The sequence below is a fragment of the Zalophus californianus genome, chromosome 2, assembly GCF_009762305.2.
Source record: "Zalophus californianus isolate mZalCal1 chromosome 2, mZalCal1.pri.v2, whole genome shotgun sequence".
NCBI lineage: Eukaryota > Metazoa > Chordata > Mammalia > Carnivora > Otariidae > Zalophus > Zalophus californianus.
Window position 1 is genome coordinate 67214668 of NC_045596.1, and position 24597 is coordinate 67239264.

The following is a 24597-nucleotide window of genomic DNA, read 5'->3' on the forward strand; positions in this document are numbered from 1 at the left end:
AGATAATTTTTCCTGCACTGGGGATAGCATAAAACAATTAGGAAATGAAGGGTTTGGAAATCCCAGGGAAAATTCTGGGATTTCAAATAGTCTAGTTTGATGAAAAAAATGTATAAGAGAATAATAAAAGGTCTGGCTGCAAAGGTAGGCTGGAGATATGTTGAGGGAGTTGGATCACATTTTGTGGTGGACACTAGATTTTTGAGCAGAGAAATAATGTGCAAGTACTGAAGACGATGGGTTATTAGTGGGAAGGGTGAGAGGTATATTTAAGACATCATCCACAGTTCTTCATGTATAATTAAAATGTATTTTTTTATTTATAAATTATAGGGAATATTTAATTGAAAAATAGGTGCAATAAATCATTCCTGTTTGAAAATGCTTGTCAGACAGCTTCATGCCTTTTCAGTGGCAGAGACCTCAATACTGGGGAAATCAGGAGGCAACCTCAGCAACTCTTCCACTTCCTCTTGTAAAGCCTCTGCTTTTTCATGCAACAGCATCTACAATAAAGACATCAAGACATGAGGCCAAAATATGCATTGCCAGGAACTGCTACCATTTTTACCACCGCCTACTAGATCCTTGAACCCTTACACACCAGCGATGTAAGCATTAAAACTAATAATGAGACTGAAAAATAGCCACTTAAGTACAAGTGATTATAGTCAATGAAACTGCAGCATTTAGCTAAAGCCATTTTAGCTGATCACTGCATTTGGAATCCCAAAAATAAAGGAGCTTTATCACTCTCAAAGATGTGTTTTATTGAAGACTCAGCCACTTAAAAATTAACTTTTGATCTATAAAATTTAAGGCAATTTTGCAAAAATTTAATTAGCTCTTGAAAATGTTATCCTTTATATGCGCTTTTTATTATTCCTCAAAGTTTAGTATGCTATCTTTTAAAAACCTATCAGTGTTTCAAAGAAAAGTTTTATTCAAGCTCCTAAAATTAACATGGCTAATTTCCAAAGAAACATAATGAGTCAAGAAAGTATTTCTGAATATGGCTCATAGTAGATGCCAAGGAATATTTGCCGAGTAATGATTTTCCCTCTTGCTTGTAAAAACTGGAAATAGGGGTGCCTGGCTGGCTGAATTGGTAGAGTCTCTTGGGCTCAGGGTTGTGAGTTCAATCTCCACAGTGGGTGTAGGGATCACTAAAAAAATAAACTTTAAAATCAAAAAACAAAAAACCAGAAGCACAGTTTTGGTGTTTGCTGCAAATGGGTGTTGTGTATATTGGGGTGCAGTATGGTACATTACTTCTGTTACATAAGTTTTATAACAAAAAGTTCAGCAAAATCACATAGAGAAAAAAAATCATAGGATACAAAATGAAAGTGAAAAACTCACTCTATCCATTTGACATAAAACATAGCATTACATAGCATTATAAATAGAAGAGATTAAAATGCAATGAGGCAAGCTTTCCAGTAGCTGAGGTAATGGTGACCAAGTAAAACTAATCTCCCAATGCATCCTCCAAAAACTATACAGATCAATGAGAACAGCAAGTACACTGCACAAAACCCATGGGGCCAGCATTACTAGAATACAGAGAACACCATCACCTTCATATCATAGTACAAATACCTGCCAATTTCCAGCAGAACCATTTCTCAAGCTCCCACTCCAAGGGGTTGCAGAGATCAATGTGAGATTGAGAAAAAAATACATGGGAAGAGAAGAGGGAAACAGGTCTTAGATTAAATACAATCACCTCCAGAGAGAGAAAGGCTACCCCAAGTATAAAAATACTGAGAAAAGACTCTTGGTAGATGGAAGCACTGTCTATAAGAAGGGATTTAAAGTGCATGAAACTCTAGAAGGCAGTCTTGGAAAGGTAATGCCTCTGGGGGAGAAGACAAGTAAAAAGGGAGAGGAGCCCCTCAGGCTGAGCAGGGAGTGGAAAAAGAAATAAAAGGGTAAAATTTCAGATCCTATAGGACAAAAGGAAATTAAAAAAAAAATCAAAGAACACACTTTTCTTTGCACTCCTCTCCCACCCCAAACTATCCTTTGCTACACTGACGTAAGAGAGACTCTTGAACTAGAATTCTCATCAGCCACTCCAGATGGCCATCTCTGTCTGAGAAATGCAGGGGCATAAGCAGTTCTTATTATACTACATTACTATATAAAAGGAAACAGAAAATGAGAATCAAAGCTCTCCAGCTCATAAAAATTTATTCTTCTGAAAGCAAACTATGAAGCAGAAAAATTGTGACGCAACATTCCAAACCGAATTAAATATTCTCAAATAAACATCTGGAGATATGGGGGAAAAACACATCCTCAATAAGTCCCAAACTAAGAACAGAAATGGACCCAGAACAGGAAGAAATGAAATAAAAGTTGAGTAAGCTCAGGCAAGAATTAGAAGAAACAGGCAAAATCATATTAGAAATAAAAACCAACAAAGTGATCAAAGAAGAATAGATTACAATAAAACTTAATTAGGGTAATGGGAGCAGGAACAGGGGTGGGGCAAGAAAACAAGATAAAGAAAATGAAATAAATAAAGAAGTAAAAGGGCGGCTGGATGGCAGAGTTGGTTAAGCATCTGGCTCAGGTTGTGATCTCAGGAACCTGAGATCAAGCCCTGCATTGGGCTCTGCGCTGAGTGCAGAGTCTGCTTAGAGTTTCGCTCCCTCTCCCTCTGCCCCCCTACCTGTACGCTCTCAAATAAATAAATAAATAAATAAATAAATAAATAAATAAATAAAAAAGAGAGAAGTAAAAAGGGCCAGAGAGATTGAAATGGAAGATGGGCAAAGAAGATTCAACATACATATAATTGAGTTGCTAAGAAAGAAAAAAAAATCAAACAGCGGATCATATTGAATATGTAAACCTACAATCTAGGGTGCCTGGGTGGCTTGGTCAGTTGAGCATCTGACTCTTGGCTTCAGCTCAGATCGTGATCTCATGGGTCATGGGATCGAGCCTGGGGTTGGGTTCCATGCTCAGTGGGGAGTCTGCTTGAGATTCTCTCCCTCTGCATCTCCCAACTCACATGTGCATATGTGTGTGCTTTCTCTCTCTCTCAAATACACAAATTAAAAAAAATAAAACTATAATCCAAGGAAACTTCCAGAAATAAAAGAAAATAAAGATATCCTAGTAAACTATTTCAATTTAAAATAAAGAAAATATGTTCATGTTTTACATACTAAAAAAAAAATTCATAAGGATGGGGGGAACTAAAATGGAACACAGACTCTAACTGCTCTTCAAATGAATTACATAACCACACTGAAGCAGATTTTTTAGAAAAGTAACATTTGAACACATTATTTCAATTATATATTCTCAGACTAAAGACAAAAAGAGCTGTAAATAATACTGAACTCCTTAGTTTTTTTTTGCAATAGTATGCTTTAACAATTCAGAAATTATTTTCAGTGCATTCTAGGATTGAGCAAAATAGATGACTATGTTGATGAAGACATGAGCTGGGTTTCTCACTATTGGAGAAAGGACTTAAAAATATGAGAAGAGGTAAAGACTACAGTGAGCCCTATAGTGTGGGATCAGTGTGCATTAAAGGTGACTGAAAATTCTTTGATGTTTACATTGATGGATGGGATCTAAGTCTTCTCTTGAAACTGTGATTCACTTGTAACTAACAGAATGTAGTGGAAATGATAGTGCCTGATTTTCAGGGGTCTGTCAAAAGAAACTACAGTTTCTGCGTTGGTTTCTTGGAATGAGACCATTCCAAGATCTCTTGAATGCTCCCTTGCATATCCCAGCACCATGCTGTAAGAAACCCAAGCTAGGGATGGCTGGCTGGCTGGCTCAGCTGGTAGGGCCTGCAACTCTTGATCTTGGGGTCATGAGTTCGAGCCATACACTGAGCACAGAGCTTACTTAAAAAAAAAAAAGAAAGAAAGAAACCTAAGCTATAGATAAATAAGAAACACATAATATTTTAAAAGAAATTATACCAGATTGAATAAAAGGGGACAGAGATGATACAAAATAAAAAGAACCTTTGAATGCTTGAACTTCTCTGGACAGGGAAAAGACTGAGAAAGCTACCCAGCTGCAAACAAGGGCCATTACTTATGGGAAAGAAAGAAGGATTCAGATGAGGGAATTCAAAGCCAGGAAGAATCATTCCCAGGGAGAATTAAGTCCTAATCAAGGAACTGGCCACATATGCCTGGCTGGATATCAGAATTGCTTCTGTGTACCACACATATTCCCTCTTCTTGAATGGGAGTTTACTGTGGTTATCCTGTCTCTGTTCACCATTGTTATCTGTATCTCTTTACTTCACAGATCTTCAGAGTGAGAGGAATATATCTGTGAAATTGTACTCAAGGAGCATCACCTGCACCTAGGCTTGACTTAGAAGAAATACTGGACCTTGAGCCTGAGTGTGAAGCCATAAAGGGATAAATCTTTTAGAGATGAGTAATTTTGCATGTGGGAGGAATGTAAATAATCTGTGACCAGAGGGCAGACATTACAGATGACTGCAAATTATTTGGCACTCCCCTCATGTAGAGGTGGGGTCTAATTCCTCTTCCTTTAGATCTGGGCTGATCTTAATGGCCTTCTAGTGACACTACTTAACTTCTGAGGTTAGTTCAGAATATTTCCTGCCTTTTCTGCCTCGATCTCTCAAAATGTCCACTTGCTGGACATTTCCTCTTGAAACTGAGCTGCCATGCCATAAGAAACCCAAGCCCCATGGAAAGGCCATATGTAGTTGCTCTAGTTGAAAGCCCTAAGTAGCAGCCAATTTTCATGTGAGTGAACCATCTTGGATATCCAATTCAGTCAAGCCTTGAGATGACTATAGCCCCAGTCAAAATCTGACTGTAATTGCATGAGACTCCAAGTAAGAATCACACAGCTAAACCTTTCCAGAATTCCTAATCCACCAAAACATAAGCAAAATAAAAGAGCTGTTTTAAACCACTAAATTTTGATGTAAAACTTTGTTATGCAGCAGTATGTACCTGGAAAAATTAGAATTGGAGTTATCAGTATGAGTTCATGGCCTTTAATAATTTATATGTAAGTACAGAAAAATATACAGGCTTATACAGGCTCTCTCTGCTTAGAGAACCTAGAAACAATGATATCTCTCTCGTTGTGAGCATACTTAACCCCTCAAACTTGGGTTTCCTCACCAGAAAGAATTAGGGCTCTTTGGAAAAACGGCTGATTCCATGACTAAGGCAAGCTGAACACGGAATATTTTGTGCAAGAGTGCTAGTTATTCAAACAAAGAGAGAACTAGTTATTAATTTTATTGTTTCTCAGCTCCAAATCCATCCATCCCTCGTCGTCCTGCTGGAGACAGATACCAGAGCTGGATCCTGGAAACACTTCTCCTTCGCCCGCGGGTACAATACCCAGCTTGGTCAGTAGAGGGCCCTGGAGGCACCGCAGGAGAAGGGGCTTCTCCCGGTTTTGGTGTGTCTTTTTCTTAGGGCTCCTGCAGCGCTAGTCTGGTACGCTGATGCGGTGGCCCGCATTACAGTGAGTTTCAACAGCATCCCTGCAGACAGCTTTCCAGCAAGTTCCATGGGTGCTCAAGCTAGTGGCTTCCAAGCAAGTTCCATAGCACACTCCAGGGAGCTTCCTGGAAGTTCTGTCAGCATCCTGGTGGGCAGCTTCCTGCTTCAAGCCTCGGCTGCGACACAAGGAACTTATCCGCTGTCTGTTGAGCCACAGCCGCCCGCTCTCGGGTGAAGTACGAAGCCCACCCACAGGGGGTGGTGTGGGGGGAGGGCGGACGCTCTTCGCATTATTCCTTCCTGCGGTTGCTGAAGTTCTGTTTACCCCTTAGAAGCCGACTAATAACCTTTGTTCCTAGTTACTAATTCTTTATATTAAACTTTCCTCTTCACATTGTTGTGTGCTTTCTGTTCCTAAGAGTTAGAACCTGACAGATATACCCCAAAAGGAAGACAATCCAATAATGACGGGCATGGGTCAAGAAGACAAATGGGCCCACATCTAGAAAAGGGCAACTAGGACAGTGAATCGCCTAAAACGAGATTACTTACTACGGGTCAAAGAAACAGAAAAGAGAAGCGCTCGGAGACACAGCGAGCCGTTTCCAAGTATGTGAAAAACTACCATAGGAACAAGGAAAACAGGCTAGCTCTAGACGGTAGTACTTACAATCTAACGGTGGACGCTGTAAGAAGGCAACAGTTTACTGGGGTGCTTTTTGGAACACTGAGGGTGTCCAAAACTAGAACTACCTAATGTTCGAGGCTGTGAGCTCCACGTGAGTGAAGGCACACAAAGGTGGGCAGCCCAGAGGTCGGGGGTGCTGAGGAAAGGCCCTCTGTGAAGACCGTGAGGAGGCGGGATTCCTTGAGTTCCAGAGTTCCCTGCACTTCAGGGGACTCTTAAGACGGCCTAATTTTTAGGAGGTGCCTTTTCTCTTTCTAGCCAGCCTTGTACTGTAACAGATGCCCTATTTTATCCACGCATTGTGAGTATACACTTTTGTGTCTATAGTTAGATGTTTTTGCTTTTATGTCCAAAGTATAAGGAGACAACACTACAAAATATCATGAAGGGTAAAAAATGGTTTGTTGGCTTACCTTTGCTGATGAAACAATTTGCTTGGCCTGGCGTCTGGATAAATGATCAAGGGTCCTTACTAACACTTCAGGATTTGCATTAGCTAAGTGCATCAGACTTTTGTAGCCTGCGTTATATAACTGTTTTGCTCGACCCTGAAAGGTAGTACACAAATCAGCAGGGTCAGAATTTGGGATTAGGAAAAAATAATTAATCAAGTGTCTCACTAAAGGGAAAACTTTCACATGCAAGAGACAGAAACAGACTAAGGTAATAATAAACACGAAGAGATAACACATCCGAATCCTGAGAAATTTTAAAAGACGAATTTGGGTGGTTCCAATCTGACTGCAAGACGGCTTTCTGTGCAGCTCAAGTTAACCGATGTGTGTTGCAATCAGGAGTGAGAAATCCATTAAGGCACTCAGGTGACGGGTATTATTTTAGATGCCCAATCAAGATGTTCCAGTCCAATTACCTTAATGTTTTCACCATCTACTCAGGGAACTGCTGGGGTGTGTGTGTGTTCTCAGGCAGAAGAATGCTTCTGATTGAGGGACTGAATAACAGAAAAAGCTGAAATCAACAGTTGGCTAAAAAAAGAAAGCTGAGAAACCAGGTGAGGATACTTTCTTCTCACTCTCTTAGGAAGTGGAAATAAGCCTTGTTGCCCCCAAATCACCACTTCCTGAAACAACCACTGAGTTTAACCTTTCAGAAGGTAATTCTTCATTGGAGTGGAGGAAGGAAGAGACGCTAAGGATGAATGGTAGAACACATATACTTGGGGAGTCTCACTTTTATCCCTACTGTTATGTTTTTTCACAAGCGTGATTTTTTTTTTCATCAAGACTTATCCAGATTTAGAGGGGACTTCTGGGAGGCCATGATAACAATTTATTTAAAGAGGAAAACAACAACAAAAAAACACTGTCTCATGACCAATGAGGAATAAGGCTGTTGTTACTGACCTTGTGATAAGACATCAGAAAATAGTAAAACCTGATTTTTCTGTTAGTTGAAATCACCTCAGTTGGGAAACTGGGAAGCTACTAACCTCTAAAACTCCAGTCACTTCCATGAGAGGAATTAGCTCTGCCTTTACACAGTAAGTCAACTTCTTGGTGAGTTCTCCCAAAAGGGCTCTATAAACCCAAAACTCCTCAAGTTCCTGCAGAACACAAAGAAATGTACAGAAGTTAAATCTGGTAAGTTATTTCAAAGTTTGGTTGGCTTGGTAGGGGGCTCAGAGAGGGTGTTCCCCGATGTAAGTTCTGAAACTTGGTTAAGCCAGAGATGAACAATAATTCCACACAAAATTATTACAAGGAAACAAGGGCAGAGACTGAGGAATTTGACAAACTGGTTTTGGGATGAGGAAGAAGACTGAAAATTGAAAAATAAGCCAGTGAGAAGAGTTCTATTCATTTTTTTTATCAAAACACCAGCAAGTGAATGCATAGTTTTTCTTTCCCAAATAATTGAAAACAGTTCCCACCTCTGGGAATTTATCCTGAAGACAAAATATTACATGTGGAAGGATTCCAGTACAAAATGCAATATTTAAAACAACAAAAATATTAGAAGCAATATTTAAGACAATAACAATTTTGGAAGCCATGGGTCAATAACTGTTAAAGGTGGGTGCGTAAATGGGCATTTATTATATTATTTTGTCTTATTTTATGTTTGAAATTTTCTGTAGTAGTCTTTTTTTTTTTTTTAAGTCGCTTTCTAACCTTTGGGTGTCACTGTGAGCATACGTGATATATGGAAGAGCGTTAGCCAGCTATTTTGTGACCACTAGGAAAGCAGCCAATGCACTAAAGATGAAGAGTAAAGAGAAGAAAAGAGTAAAGAGTAAAGGGAAGAAAACCTTGACCAGAACGATGAATCCATCAACCCTGAACAGCCTTAGCTCTAGCTTTCCTGTTCCACATGATCATCTTTGTTCCTTATTGTTTAAGCTTCTGTGGGGTTTTTCTATTACTTGTAGTTAAAGCCATCTTAGCTAACACGATGTACTATTTCATATGACTTATGTAGCTTTTTAAGAAGAAAAAAACACTTTAAAATACTGAAAATACACTCATGAGAGCACAAGTTGTCAGGTAGCTTGTTTCTAGGAACAACCATCAAATTATAGTTGTTTTTCAAATTCAATATAGTTTCTTTTACTTGAACAAGTCTAAAAGGCTGAAATCCTTATAGTCCTAAGTAAAACAAAGGGATAGAATTTTAGGGGAAGTATCTTTAAATATGAAGAAAAACAAACACAGAAAACTTAAGAAAATACATTTTAAAGGCTAGCTTCTTATTACCTATAAATTTTGTCTTCTGCTTAGCTAGCAGCACATGATTAGGGAATGTAAGCTAATATTTAAAACTTAGCATAAGTAGGAGATATGAAGAAATATGAATTTGCTAAAATAATTATCATTCAACCCAAAGTCAAGTATTTTGGATTATTTACTCATTAGTACATATGATAGAATTAAGTGCCATATACATATATAGAATATGGAAATTTAAGATAGGGAGAATGAAGATTCAAATTTAAAAACAATTCATGCGAGAAAAACGTTTTTTAAAAAATTGAGTATAGAAACAAATATGGAAAGGATTATTCCACTACTCAATTAGAAGAAATTTAAATGCAGCCAAAAAAGGCTTATATTATAAATTCATCCCCAAAACTGTCTGAGTAGAAAAGTCTGGTAAGCTTTATTATGTTATTTAAGGAAACTCTGAAAGCTTCTTTTAGTAAAGACATTAGTAAAGTCTTACACAAATCCATTCCAAATGCATATGGCCAAAATTAAGTTTTCTTCTTGAGTTATTTTATAAGCTAAACATCTGACATAGAAACCTAAAGCAGTTGCCAGACACTGGATTCAAAAATGGCAAAACACTGTGGTGATCATGAGAGCATGGTCCCAAGTAGTGAGTGACAAGGTAGCTGCTGGGTATTGGTGATGCACTAATCAAACACTTTCTATGGTTATCACCATGAGAAAGATACTCTCACACAATCTACATCGATGGAGAATTGTTGTTTTAAGAGTCGATTCCAAATACTTGTAACTATTAATGGTGGTTCTAAGAGTAGGGATAAGTAGGTGCTTTCTACCTCCTTGCTATATATTTTAGGTGAGTCTGTCATTTTTGTATCTTTACCATAAGTTAGTACATAGGACTTTTATAAGCAGATAAAAACAAATATATTTTAAATAAGGTTTGAGTGCTTTGCATTAATAGAACAAGTCAACAATGAGGAAATAATGACTAACTGGTTTACAACTTTAGTAGCAGTTAAAACAAAAAGATGCACAAGGCATGTGTAGTTAATGGAATTACCTCACAGAAATGTAGCACACAAGAGGAGAATGAGGCAGCTCCAGTGAGAAGGCTTTGTATATAGCCTCGAGGCATATTAAATTTTTCAGACACACTCCAAATGTTGGTCTCTTTGAGCAGGGTATAAAGAACAAAAGACAGGTATAGTCTGTTGACAATGTCCTTGTCCACCTTCTAGAAAGACACAAGCAAATGAATTTATGTACTGGACCTGCTAAAAATGTACATTATATTGAAATTGGACAAAAGGTAATATGAATGAAGTTATACTATAGGAAAGCAAGAATAGAATGATTCCACAGAAATAAAACTAAGTTCTACCGTATGTACTTTAGATTAATTCAGATTATCATTTTTCCAAGTATAAAAAAAAAGAAAATATGCCAAATTATTTCCAATTTAAACTTCCTTCTACAGGGGAAGCTGTAGTGGGTTGAATCATGTCTGCCTCCAGAAAAAGATGTTTCACTCCTAACCGGTGGTACCTGTGAATGTGACATTATTTGGAAATAGGATCTTTGCAGATGTAATTAGTTAAAGATCTTGAGATGAAATCATCTTGCGTGTAGAGTAGACCCTTTAGGCCTCTTTATTCAGTGACTGGTGTCTTTGTAAGAGGAGAGGACACAGAGTGACACACATAAGAAGCAATGTGGAGATGGCAATGTCCAATGGAGACACTGTAGGGATGCATTTATAAGCCAAGGAACACCAAAGACTGCCAGCAAGCACCAAAAGCTAAGAGAGAGGCAAGATGTTTTCTTCTTCAGAGCCTCCAGAAGGAGCCGTCTTGATTTCAGACTTTTGGCCTCCTGAACTGCAAGAGAATAAATTTTTGTTGTTTTAAGACACTCAGTTTGTGAGCTAATTTGTTGTGGTCGCCCTAGGAAAAGAATATAGGAAGGGAAGGAGTTGGGAAGACTACATTTACTGTGGTATTTATAGATTGGATTTATTTGTGAATGTAATTAGACAAATGCATTTATGTAGATAGGTATGTTAATAAGCTTGTCCATATTGTAAACTAAGAGTAAATATTAGATTCTATGATTTCTACATGGTCATGATAAATAATTAATGTTTCCAAAGTTAAAACACTGGAAGAGAAAAATGCTACCTGTAGTTGACAATTTCTGTGTACCTGTTTTTGCCTGCGGTATCTAGTGATCAGTTCTTGTGTAAAGTATTTCATAGCCAATATCAAGCTAACTTAGAAACTGAGTAACTCATGCTTAAAATCAGAGGAAAGAAAAGATGAACTGGAAGGAGAAAAAGGGGGTATAAAATATAAAATTATATCCCCTATGACAGTAAAAGAATGGGATGAGAACTTACAGTGGCATATCGAAGACTGTATGAATTATGGATTCTACATGTTGATACTTTTAAAAAGCATTAAGCTGAAAAATCATGATAGTTGAATTGCCAGTAGGGAGAGATTGCTTTTTAATTTCCCAATTTTAGTGCACCTTCATTATTAACTATAATTTGAGTCAATGTAGATTTTGCTTAGAATGTATTTTCTAAGCCATGAAAAATGATATAATTATATTACATGGCAGGATAAGATGCTTTATGCCAATTTCAAGATCTTTTATAAGAAATATTTAAAGAAAAATGGGAGTGTCTTTTTCAATGTAGAGAAATAAATTTGATTTTAAGTAAATATCATGTTCTCTAAATCAACTGAACATTTATTGACTATATTTCATTAACAAAAATAAATTCTAATTCAAGTTTAAAAAGATGCATTATTCTAAAAAGATTTTGTAAATGTTTTATTATTTGGTAATGAGTTCCAAATTAAGATGATTTTGTTTTTTTTCTTTTTTTCAAGATTTTATTTATTTATTTATTTGCCAGAGAGAGAGAGTACAAGCAGGGGGAGTGGCAGGCAGAGGGAGAAGCAGGCTCCCTGCTAAGCAAGGAGCCCGATACGGGACTCGATCCCAGGACCCTGAGATCATGACCTGAGCCAAAGGCAGATGCTTAACCATCTGAGCCACCCAGACACCCTTGTTTTTATTTTCTATTTTAAAGTTGTATATAAAAGGTTTGTTTTAAGAAATATTTTTATTTAACATTTTGAATGTCTAAACAACATAGGCATTTCTGAGGTAAAAGACCCAATCAAAATATTGTGATAACATGAACACTGCACTACTAAATAGACATTTATAATTTTATGATATAGCAGTACATGGGACAGGGCATCATTCAATTCAAATGTGAGTAAACACCATCTTTCACTTTTCAAAAATGAAATTAGTAATATTTATGTAAATTTAAAGATATTGGGGAAATGGCAAGTAAGACAATTAGGTTTCAGTAAAGATTGGATTACCAACAAAATGAAAAATGAAAAAAAGTGTATTATAAGGTAGAAAATATTAACTTAAGGAATTTGAAGGCAAATTTGCCAAAAATTATTTCCATTTTTCTTTTTCTTAAAGGTTTTATTTATTTATTTGAGAGAGAGAGAGAGCACAAGTGGGGGGGGCAGAAGGTGAGGGAGAAGCAGGCTCCCCGCTGACATGGAGCTCAGTCTCAGGACCCGGGGATCATGACCTGAGCCGAAGGCAGGCACTTAACCAACTGAGCCACTCAGGCTCCCCTATTTCCATTCCTCTTAAAGTTAGTGTATTAGACACTTGCTTCATATTTGTTGACTAAACTTCAAAACACCATATATAAGAATATTACACAAAAGAGTATTAATTTATCAACCTCAACCTTCTACAGTTTTATGTAGTTCAAGTCCTAACTAGACTGGGGGTTCTTTAAGAACACCAAACAGCAATGAAAACCTCAAACCCACCCTATCTTAGAATCTCTAACACCAAGTAGAATGCCTAATAAAAAGTTTCTAGGTGTGGGGGGTGGCACACCTGGCTGGCTCAGTCAGAGGAGCATGTGACTCTTGACCTTGGGGTCATGAGTTCGAGCCCCACATGAGGTGTAGAGATTACTTAAAAAAAAAAAAAAAAGTTCTCGGGCGCCTGAGTGGCTCAGTTGGTTAAGCGACTGCCTTCGGCTCAGGTCATGATCCTGGAGTCCCAGGATCGAGACCCGCATCGGGTTCCCTGCTCAACAGGGAGTCTGCTTCTCTCTCTGACCCTCCTACCTCTCATGCTCTCTGTCTCTCATTCTTTCTCTGTCAAATAAATAAATAAAAATCTTCAAAAAAAAAGGTTCTAGAAAATACATTTTTCTCCCTTGAACTAAACTTATTTCAGGATTATATACTATCATAAAAACATTTTATAAAATTTTACAATTTTTATTTTATTTTATTTATTTATTTTTAAAGATTTTATTTATTTATTCATGAGAGACAGAGAGAGAGAGAGAGAGGCAGAGGGAGAAGCAGGCTCCCAAGGAGTAGGGAGCCTGATGCAGGACTCGATCCCAGGACCCTGGGATCATGACCTGAGCTGAAGGCAGACGCTTAACCATCTGAGCCATCCAGGCATCCAAAATTTTACAATTTTTATAATGTAAGCCATAAGTAGCCTAAGAAAAATTGATTAATAAGGCTTACCTTCTCCTATGATAAGAAGCTTATATGTGCATGACAGAGTGTTTCAGAAATGCAAAAGTACACAGACAAAAAAAGGCCATCACACCATCCAAAAATACTGTTTTAAAAAAAAAGCCCAAATTTCTGGTCCTCACATGTTTTATATGGTAAAATGGGAATTATATTAACTTAAAGAAAAAAATATGAAACAAAAAGATCAAATCAACAAAAGAGATGATACTACAGCATGAATTTTGCTAAATCAATTTATTTAGGAAGAGAAAAAGACTATGGTACCTTTTTTATAGCTTGACCTGATGCTTTCTTCCCAATAAAGTTTTCAGAGACTCCAAGAAGAGCAGCTACGTTTTGTTCTGCTGGACTGAGCTGGCTAAACTACATTTAAAAAGAGTAAACATGGAGAAAAATCAAACTGTAATTTTTAAAAAAATAATTATTTATTTGAGAGAGAGTGAGTTTGTGGGGGAGCAGAGGGAGAGGGAGAGAAAATCTCAAGTAGACTCCCTGCTGAGTGTGGAGCCCAACACAGGGCTCAATCTCACGACCCTGAGATCATGACCTAAGCTGAAATCAAGAGTAGGACGCTTAACTGACTGAGCCATCCAGGTGCCCCTCAAATTGTAACTTTTAAAAATTTGCCATTTGAACCAAATCCAGTATTTCCTGTGATATCACATTTTCATGGCTTAAAAATGTATTATTAAAATATAACATATTTTAGTAGAATACTTAAAGGCATGGTCACAAGCACTGTGACTATGGACTATGGTTTCCATGGACTTTGTGGTCATGTTTAATATTGATACGTCTGGTGGGTAGGAAGAAGAAGGAAAGCTTTTGACAGTAGCTGCATTATACAGTACCACTTAAAAACTTAAGTTACAATTTTAAAATATGACATTAAAAAGAAAGTTAATTTCCTGCAATTAAGAGCTGCATACTGCTTCTGCCTAACATGTGTTCATGTATCTGCCCTGCTCATAGTAAAATCATAATAGACTATACTCTACCACCTGGTTTTGTAACAAGTAGGACCAGCTGCACCTTCCTGTTGGTGATAAAACTGACATTCCTTCTCAGGTATTAACATCACTGGGTTTAGTCATCATGCTTGGCTCTGATAGAGCTTTCATGTAATTAAAAATCTCAAAAAAAAAAACTAGCTTCCATGGTTTTCTTCACATTCTAGGCAACACAAAATGGAGTGGTCACCAAACTGTAACAGTAACTATCTTTGGGGAATGGGACCAGGGATGATCCTCTTTTCTTTTCTGCACCTTTCTTTATTTTTTCGATAATGAACATGTTTATATTTAATAGGAAGGTAATATTTAAGTTAAACAAACTGAAAATGCCATTGCCATATAACTATTTTAAAAACCGAAACATGAAAGGCCCAATTTCAAATATATTTTAGTAGAGAAAAAAAGTGAATAATCATTTGACAAAAATTACATCATCATTAATAAATAAAATAGCCTATATTGAAGAACCTTATATTCTCACCTGCCTGAAGTATATCATCCAGTCAGGGACACACTGAGAAGCCATATCATAGGGAGTTGTTAGGTAAATTAGGTGAAGAAGGCTTTCGAGCACAAGTCCTTCGAGACCTTTCTTCAAGTCTCTGTAGAGAATGTCACAATAAGCCAAATCTATAGTTCCTAAAAGAAAGATCAAATATTTCATCTTTCATAATTACCAAAGGGGGAAAAAGGTATCTTAAAAAGGTCTTGTTTATACCTAAACATAGCAAAAAGTCTTCAAAATCTCTTAAATTTTTTTTAACTCCATTATAGTTAACATACATTGTTATATTAGTTTCAGGTGTACAATAGAGTGATTCAATGATTCTATACATTACTGAGTGTTCATTATGATGAGTGTACTCTTAATCCCCTTTACCTATTTCACCCATGCTCCCACCAAAATCTCTTCTTATGTATTTTAGCACAACTATTTTGGAGGTCATTTTGATGGTATACATCAACATTTAATAAGTATGTACCTTCTGACCCAAATACTCTGTTTTTGGAAATCTAAGAGAAACATTTCCACACATGTTTATTTGTGTGGAAACAACACAAACAAAACACAAGCTTTGTTTATAATTGAGAAAAATTAAAAAAAAAACGGTGCAAATGTCCATCAATAGGGGAATGGTTAATTAAATTACAGTATCCAGACTATGGGTGATTATAGTAGTAAAAGAAAAATGAGGTAGAATTAAAGGGACTGACAAGTTAAGATGCTCCTAATATTTTAAGTGAGAAAAGCAAGCTGCCAAAAAATACTTACAACTGTGATTTCATCTTAAAAAATAAACTATAAAATAACATATATAAATGTGTATGAATGCATGTGTATAAACCTATACACATACATACAAATATGCATATACACATATACATATATAATATACATATACATATTTATCTAAATACATAATAATATATATGGAAGGATACACATCAAATTGTTAACAGTGGTTGCCCTGGGAGAGTGGAAATGGGACAGGAGAATGGGATTTTCCTTTACGTCATTCTGAGATCTAAGGTTTTTGTTTTTTAAACAACACACATGTATTATTTTTCATTAAGTAAATTATGATTAGCCATTAAGAAAAAACTTCACTGTCATGGAACAATTTTTAAGATATTAAGCAAAAAAAGCAAGTTCTGGAACAATACAAATGATTGTTTATTTAAAAACAAAAGCTTAAAAAATCTTAAACTTGTATACAAGTATGTATTATGCATTGAAATGAAATGTACATAAAATGTTTGAAAACACATACACCAAATTGTTATTCTTGGTAGGATATTAAGATTTGTATGATTGCTAGGGGAGGGGTGTGTGAAGTGGGATGACCATCTTTTTTCCCAAATACTTCTGCAATATCCTAAATTACTTGTAATTCAAAATATTTTTCAGGGTGCCTGGCTGGCTCGGTTGGTTAAGTGTTCAGCTCTTGATTTCAGCTCAGGTCATGATCTCAGGGTTGTGAGATCAAGCCACAAGTTGGACTTATGGTGGGGGTAGAGCCTGCTTAAGATTCCCTCTCTTTCTGCCCCTCCCTCTCCCTCTCTAAAAAAACAAAAACAAAAAACCAAACCAAAAACCCAACATTTTTTCAACTTTTTATTTACTAAAAAAGAATTTTTTTTCAAGTAGACTCTACACGCAAAATGGGACTTGAACCCATGACCCCAAGATGAAGAGTCTCATGCTCTATTGCCTGAGCCAGCCAGGCATCCCCATTTTTCAACTTTTAAAAGCTAAAGTAGTCTAATAGCTTTTAAGATTAATGTTATTAATATGAAACTACAGTTCCAGTTTAAAGAAAGAGAATGATTTAATTTCCATTTTTTTCCCAGCACATTTCCTCAGTAACTTAGGTAAACTCTTACCCTTAAAAGAAGCTCGTCCCAGTTTTGTAATATGAAAACTATACTGGATCTCTTCTTCAGACTTATTAATAGCGTCTTTTTGTAGAAGTCCTTTTTCTGTCAGGTATCTAAGTGATTCCACAGTTATTTCCCACAGACTTTTTTCTTTCAACAAAATCTTTTGCTGAACACCAAAAAATGTACCACACATAAAGTGATATATGTCATCAAGATTTGTTGCAATCTGAAACAATTCAGGACATCATTGGAGCATTTTCCTTAATTAAGGCATCATTTTGAATGCACGTTTATCTCTATACCTCAAAGCTATTGAAATAAATTAGTATAAAATTGACAAACTCATATATATAAAGATAATTTTATAGGGACATTTAAAAATTAACAAGAAACCATTTAAAGAAATTATCATATTCATACTTTTTATGAAAACATCTACATATTTTTCACTCAAAAACTCCTCAGATTTTTGAATAATTTTCACAGTATCTCCAAAGCTGTGCTCTCTGTTTACTCTCCAATTATCAATAATTCCCACTCAGCCTCCTTCAGAAATCCTCCCTCCACCCCTTTCCATCCACCTGTGAAAGCATTCCTTAGCAATAAAAATGGTAATAAAACACACACACACGCAAAACACAACTAAAAGTCTCCACTGAAATAGGATCAGGCAATATTTCCCGCATATCACCTAAAAATAAATAGCAGTCTTCTTCTCTTTTTGTCTCTCTCATTCCTGTTCTTTTGCTGCCTTCTCTCTCCCCCCTCTTAGTCACTATTTAAAACCTATCATGGCGGGGCACCTGGGTGGTTCAGTTGTTAAAGATCCGGCTCAGGTCATGATCCCAGGGTCCTGGATTCGAGCCTGGGCATTGAGCCCCCCTGTGGGGCTCCCTGCTCAGCGGGAAGCCTGCTTCTCCCTCTCCCACTCCCCCTGCTCTCACTATCTCTCTGTCAAATAAATAAAATCTTAAAAAAAAAACCTATAATGGCAATCATAAGTAATACTTAACCCTCCATTTGGTGTTCAGATGTAGAGTTGATGCTAAATTAGAATTAAATTTGTATTAGTCAATTTCAATGAAATCAGCATGTTATACTAAAATATAGTCAATCAATAAGCATATTTCTCTCTCTTACAATTCTGATATTTTCTTTTCTTTTTTTTTAAAAGATTTTATTTATTTATTTGACAGAGAGAGACACAGAGAGAGAGAGGGAACACAAGCAGGAGGAGTGGGAGAGGGAGAAGCAGGCTTCTTGCCGAGCAGGGAGCCCATTGTGGGGCTTGATCCCAGGACCCTGGGATCGTGAGCTGAGCCGAACGCAGACGCTTAACGACTGAGCCACCCAGGCGCCCCTCTGATATTTTCAACTGGAAAAGTTAAGTGGTTATTTGATACTAAACCGATATAAGGGTTAACAAAAAAATATAATGAGGCATAGACATTTCCTATTGTTATTCCTCCTTTTAATAAAACTCACTTTTTTGGAAATGTTCTAATATTTATTTATTTATTATTATTATTTTTGAGAGAGCGCACAAGAGTGGAGGGTGGAGCAGAGGGAGAGGGAGAGATTCTTAAGCAGGCTCCACACTCAGTGTGGAGTCCAATGCTGGGCTTGATCTCACGACTGAGATCATGACCTGAGCCGAGATCCAGAGTTGGATGCTTAACTGACGGAGGCACCCAGAGGCCCCAAAACTCATTCTTAATGTAATACTCAGTTAGGCCAAAATTGTAGTTTTAAGATATTCAAGACGGATACTCAGTTTGTAGATTATCAATGAACTTAGTTGCTGTATTGTTTTCTACTTGGTTGATTACAGTTAACATTGGGGTTATAAAAAAAAATCCTTTACTTGATCCTTCTAGCTACCATCATGTTATCTTTCTATCCCTCTGTGAAAAACTTAAAGACATAGTGATTTAGACCCACTGGTCCGGGCTCTGCCTCTGGCCTCCACAACTTCTCAAAGCTGGATTCTCCCCAGTTGCCCCAACCTGCAGGTTCACCCATGCCCGACTCCAAAATCAATTCATTTGTTCATTCAAGTATTTACAGAGCACCAACCACATGCCAGGCATTGTGTTAGGCACTGGGATTCAGGGACAAATAAAAATAAATGTGGACTTTGCTTGCACAGGGCTTACATTCCTGTGGGGAATCACTGCACTAACCAGAATATAATTACAAACTGATAGGTTCTACTAAAGTAATGTGGTTCTATAAAGCATACAATAAACTGACTTGACTCAGAGGCAAAGGGAGGCTTCCCTGAGGAACGATGTTTAAGTGAAGCCTCAAGGTCGAGTGGGTGAGGGTGAGTAGAGAGATGGGGTGGGGAAGATGGGTGAGTCCCAGGCTTAGTGAGCACTGGGATGGGAGGGAGCATCACATATTTGAGAACCGAGAAGGCTCTCGGCTCTCCTGGAGTGCAGAGTGCAAGGAGGCTGGTGAGAGAGGAGGATGGAGACAGGCAGAGGCCAAATCTACCATGATAGACCATGACAAGGAATTTGGGCTTCCTAAATCCTAAAAGCAATGGGAAACACCACTGACAAATTTTAAGCAGGTAGCACATTCTGAGTTTACATTTTGACAAGATCAATCTATGTGAACAAGTATTTGGAGGGGATGTGGGAAGGCACAGCAGATTGGCTGCAAGGCATCAGACCAGTTAGGGGACAATCACACTGACCCGGACAGGAGAATGCAGGAGCATGGACCCCAGTGTGCAGGTATGGGGATAAGATTGCAAGCAGCCTACAGAACACCTGCCTCTCTTTGCCTCAGATTCTTTTTCTGTAAAAGGGGAGTTACATTCCTTAATTCGAAGGTATGCAAGGATCAGAGATAAAACACATAAAGTGTCTAACAGGGTGTCGGAAATATGGTTGTGATAAATACATGATAACTGGAGGCTCCCTGAATCTTATGGCCCAAGCACTGCTATGTCCTCTCATTAATTCCTGGAGTTTCCTTCTCTTCCACCAAAGCAGGGACTTAGTCTCTCCAGGGGTGCTCATCTCTATCCTCCTGCCCCGGACCTCACTGCCCAAGTCACAGACTCTGCCCTTCTTGCTTCTCCCCTCTCTTCTACCTGCTTGTTCCTGTCCAGAGGACTTGACTGCTGCTTCAATTCCAACTCTAAAGGTCTTCCTGCTCTCCACTGTGTCTAGAGTTCCAGCCTTCTTCCACAGCTAGAGCCCCGTTGTAAGCCCCTACCCCAAGGTGAGAGAGGAACCCTGATGGCCTGGCCTTCTCATGGCTGGGTCCAGTTTCCTGAGTTCTGCCTCCTATGGGCAGCTTGGAACAACAGCTGCCTACCTGCTAATCTCCTGCACCAGCTGCTGCCTGGACTTCTCGTTGCTGTACTTCAACGGTTAAAACAGAATCTAAACACAACTGTTGTGCTCCGTAGATCTTGCACTGCGAGGCCCATAAAACCACACCCCTGTGGCCAAGTCAGTTCTCCCAGTCTCCCTGTTACCTGAGTGCTCCCGTCTTAAATGAAGTCCCAACTCCCTCCCAATTCCATTACCTTTTGTTGAGTCCTAACTCATCTACATATTTGTCAGATATATGTATTAGGAATATTTCCTTCATGCCTTCTCACTTTTTTAGCAGTGTCTTTTGAAGATAATTTTTAAAATTATGATTGATTTTTCTCTTCATGGTTTATGTTTTTTGTTTGCCACATAAGAAATCTTATCCAAGGTAACAAAAAATTTTCCCCATATGTTCTTCTAGAAGTTATATTTTAGCTTTTAGGTTTAGGTCTATGGTCCATTTTGAATTAATTATTTTGGACAAAATCGAGTGAGGTAAGAGCACAGGTTAATTTTTTGTTGTTGTTCTATATAGCTCTCTAGTTGTTCCAGCACCATTTATTGAAAAAAACTATCTTTTGTCCATTTACATATCTTGACACCTTCTGTTAAAAATTGATCATATACAGGGATACCTGGCTGGCTCAGTTGGTGGAGCATGATTTCGGGGTCCTGAGTTCGAGCCCCATGTTGAGTGTAGAGATTATTATTTTTTTAATTGATCATATATGTGTGGGCCTAATTCTGGACTTACTGATCTATTGGTCTATATGATCCTTGAGCCAATATCCCTACACTGTCTTGATTACTGAAGCTTTACAGTAAGTCTTGAAGTAGGATGAACACTCTTTGTTATATTTTCACAAAATTAATTTTGGCTATTCTACTCCTTTGCATTTCCAAATAAATTCTATCAGCCTTCAATTTCCACAAACAAGTCTGTTGAGTTTTTGACTGAGATTGCATTAAATTCATAGACCAATTTGGTAAGTAACATCTGGCCAAAACTGAGTGTTCTAATTCTTGAACATGGTACCTCTCTCCATCTATTTAGGTCTCCTTTAATTTTTCTCAACAGTTTTACAGTTTTCAGTGTATAGATCTGACACATATTAGTTAAATTTATCCCTAAGTATTGCATATTTTTTGATGCTATTGCAGAGTTGTTTTTCCACCTATTTGTAGTCAGTATATTATTTGTAATGAGTATACAGATACAACTGAGTTTTGTACATTGACCCTGTATCCTATGACATTGATGATTACACTCTAGTTTTTTTCTACATTCCTTTGGATTTTTCTTGAACCTAATAGCAAATAAGATGGTTTACTTCTTCCTTTCTAATCTATATGCCCTCATTTTTCTTCCTGTCTTGTACTGGCTATGATTTCCGATATATGCTGAAAAGTAGGGTGAGAGCAGACCTCCTTTCTTTTCCTGATCTTAGATGGAAAAACATGTAGTCTTTCACCATTAAGTGTGATGCTACCTGTAGTGTGTTTTTTTTTTTTAAATAAACACCCTTTATCAGGTTGAAGACATTCTCTTCTACTCCTAGTTTGCTGAGTTTTTATCATGAATGGCTGTTGAATTCTGTCAAATAAATAGTAACACTGAATTTTGAATGTTAAATTAACTTTGCATTACTGGCATAAACTCTGATTATGTTGACTAATACTTTGATAAGGACTTTTATATCTATTTTTACCACAGATACTGGCCTGTAGTTTTCTCTTCTTGTAATACCTTTGTCTGATTTTGGTATCAGAATAATGCTGGTCTCATGAGATGAGCAGTATTCCCTCTTCCTCTACTTTCTGGAAGAATATGTGTATGATTGGTATTATTTCTTCCTTAAATGTTTGACAGAGTTCACCAGTGAAGTCAGTGGGCCTGGAGTTTTCTTTGTGGGAAGTTTTAAGTTATAAATTCAATTTCTTCCTTCCTTCCTTCCTTCCTTCCTTCCTTCCTTCCTTCCTTCCTTCCTCCCTCCCTCCCTCCCTCCCTCCCTCCCTCCCTCCCTCCCTCCCTCCCTTCCTTCCTTCCCTCTTTCTTTCTTTCTTTCTTTCTTTCTTTCTTTCTTTCTTTCTTTCTTTCTTTCTTTCTTTCCTTTCTTTCTTCTTTCTTTCTTTCTTTCTTTCTTTCTTTCTTTCTCTCTCTCTCTTTATCTGTCTTTCTTTATTTATTTCTTTCTTTCTTTCTTTCTTTCTTTCTTTCTTTCTTTCTTTCTTTCTTTCTTTCTTTCTTTCTTTCTTTCCTTCCTTCCTTCCTTCCTTCCTTCCTTCCTTCCTTCCTTCCTTCCTTCCTCCCTTCCTCCCTCCCTCCCTCCCTTCCTTTCCTTCCTTCCTTCCTTCCTTCCTTCCTTCCTTCCTTCCTTCCTTCCTTCCTTCTTCTTTCTTTCTTTTTTTAAAAGATTTATTTAGTTATTTATTTGAGAGAGAGAAAGAGAGCACTGAGCAAAGAGCCCAATGCAGCTCCATCCCAGGACCCTGGGATCATGACCCGAGCCAAAGGCAGACACTCAACCGACTGAGCCACCCAGGTGCCCCATAAATTCAATTTCTTTAATAGATCTAGGACTAGACTTTCTACTTCTTCTTCAGTCAATTTTGGAAATTATGTCTTTCAAGAATTTTCCCCATTTCATCTAAGAGTTGAATTTTTCAGCATTCAAGGATACAGTTTTTCAAGGATTATTCCTTACTATCCCTTTAATATCTCTAGGATCTTTAGTGATGACCCTCCTTTCATTCCTGAGGGTATGGTAATTGATGTATTTTCTCTTTTCCCTCTGATCAAATCAGTCAATAATCTTACTGATCTTTTCAAAGAACTAGCTTGCAGTTTCATTATATTTTTCTCGTCTATGTTTTTTACATTTCTGTTTTTATTTGTATTATTTCCTTCTTTCTACTTTGAGTACCCCTCATCCTGGTTCCTAAAGTAAAAGTTAAACTAGTGGATCTGGATCTTTCTTGTATTCTAATAAGTATTTAAAGCTATAAATGTCCTTTTAAGCACTTCTTTGGCTTCATGCCAGTAATTCTGATATCTCTGTTTTCATTTTCATTCCATTCAAAATATTTCTAATATCCCTTGTGATTTCTACTTTGTCCTTTGGTCAAAGTATGCTATTTAATTTCCAAATATTTGGGTAATTCCCTGATATCCTTCTATTACTGCTGGTATACTGTAATCGTTTCCATTAGACACCATACCATATTTGAGTTCAATCCTTTTAAATGTATTGAGACTTGTCTATGGTCTCAGAATATGGTCTATGTTGTCTATGGTCTATGTTGGTGAAATATTTCATGTGCAGTTGAGGAATAGTCCACACATACAATGGTACACTGGAAAGAGTATGGGCCAGCAAGGCAGGAACCTAAATTATAGTCCCATCTAAACATAACTCACTGAATGATCTTAGACTACTCACCAATTCTCTGAGTCTGTTACCTTATCTAATATATAAATGTAATAGAGGACTCGATGATCTTCATGAGCTCTCCCTCCTTTACTAATTCCTTGGCAACCCTCCTATTGCAGGTCTTTATTACATTATACATGGATTACTACAATTGCTTCTAAAAAGTCTTGCAATACTTCTGCTTACTATTATCTCCATTTTACAGATAAGGCAACTGAGTGAGATTTAAGAGAGCTAATAACTTATGCAGAGTGTTAAGAGACAGAGTTAGGACTGACAATAGGTATGCGTGATATCAGAGCCTTTACTCTCAACCACCACACGTCACTAATTCTCCACTGATAAGTGACAGTGTCGCAACTCTGTAGTCTACTACTTAGGCATGCTCTCCCATTTCCCCCAATTTACAGCACACAGTCTGGCCTAACTTTTCCCACCCAACTTTCAAATCTTCATGATCTGCAGCCCTCCTCTAGAGCTATAGAATCTAGTCTGTTGACTTTTTTCAGCTTTCTCATCATTAATTCTATGTTAAGTACCTGAAATGACTTATTCTTTCCCTCTGCTTATCTACAACTTATTTTATGGTATTTTTTATTTATTAATTACCTTTTGTATTTTCACGTAAACTGGTTGGGTTAATGAAGGTAGTGCATGATAGGTTAAGAGCACTGGTTTTGTAGTGGAACAACAAATTCAAACCCTGGCTTTGCCACATTATGGCCTAGTGACCTTGGACACAAAATTAAAATTTACTTAAGAATAACCATAGAGGTGCCTGGGTGGCTCAGTTGGTAATTGTCTGACTCTTGATTTTAGCTCAGATCATGATCTCAAGGTCATGGGATCGAGCCCCGAGCCAAGCCCTGAGCCGAGCCCTACCTTGGGCTCTGGGCTCAGTGGGGAGTCTGCTTGAGAGTCTCTCTCCCTCTGCCCCTCCCCCAGCTTGCACTCTCTCT

At 37.5% G+C, this 24597-nt stretch overlaps 1 protein-coding gene across 8 annotated transcripts in view; it reads right to left on the reverse strand.

Moving 5' to 3' along the window:
* Nucleotides 1–307: 307 nt before the first annotated feature.
* Nucleotides 308–24597, reverse strand: part of HELQ (helicase, POLQ like) — a 50026-nt gene continuing 25736 nt past the window's right edge. For 5 of the 8 annotated variants that reach the window (XM_027597828.1, XM_027597833.1, XM_027597834.1 and 2 more), the window contains 7 exons: nucleotides 16876–17098; nucleotides 14972–15129; nucleotides 13742–13840; nucleotides 9925–10098; nucleotides 7625–7738; nucleotides 6588–6722; nucleotides 308–506 (listed from right to left, as the gene is read on the reverse strand). In XM_027597828.1, the coding sequence (XP_027453629.1) occupies nucleotides 399–506; nucleotides 6588–6722; nucleotides 7625–7738; nucleotides 9925–10098; nucleotides 13742–13840; nucleotides 14972–15129; nucleotides 16876–17098 (1011 nt within the window). In that variant the 3' untranslated portion in view covers nucleotides 308–398. The other 3 variants (XM_027597829.1, XM_027597830.1, XM_027597832.2) reach the window with 3 other exon arrangements.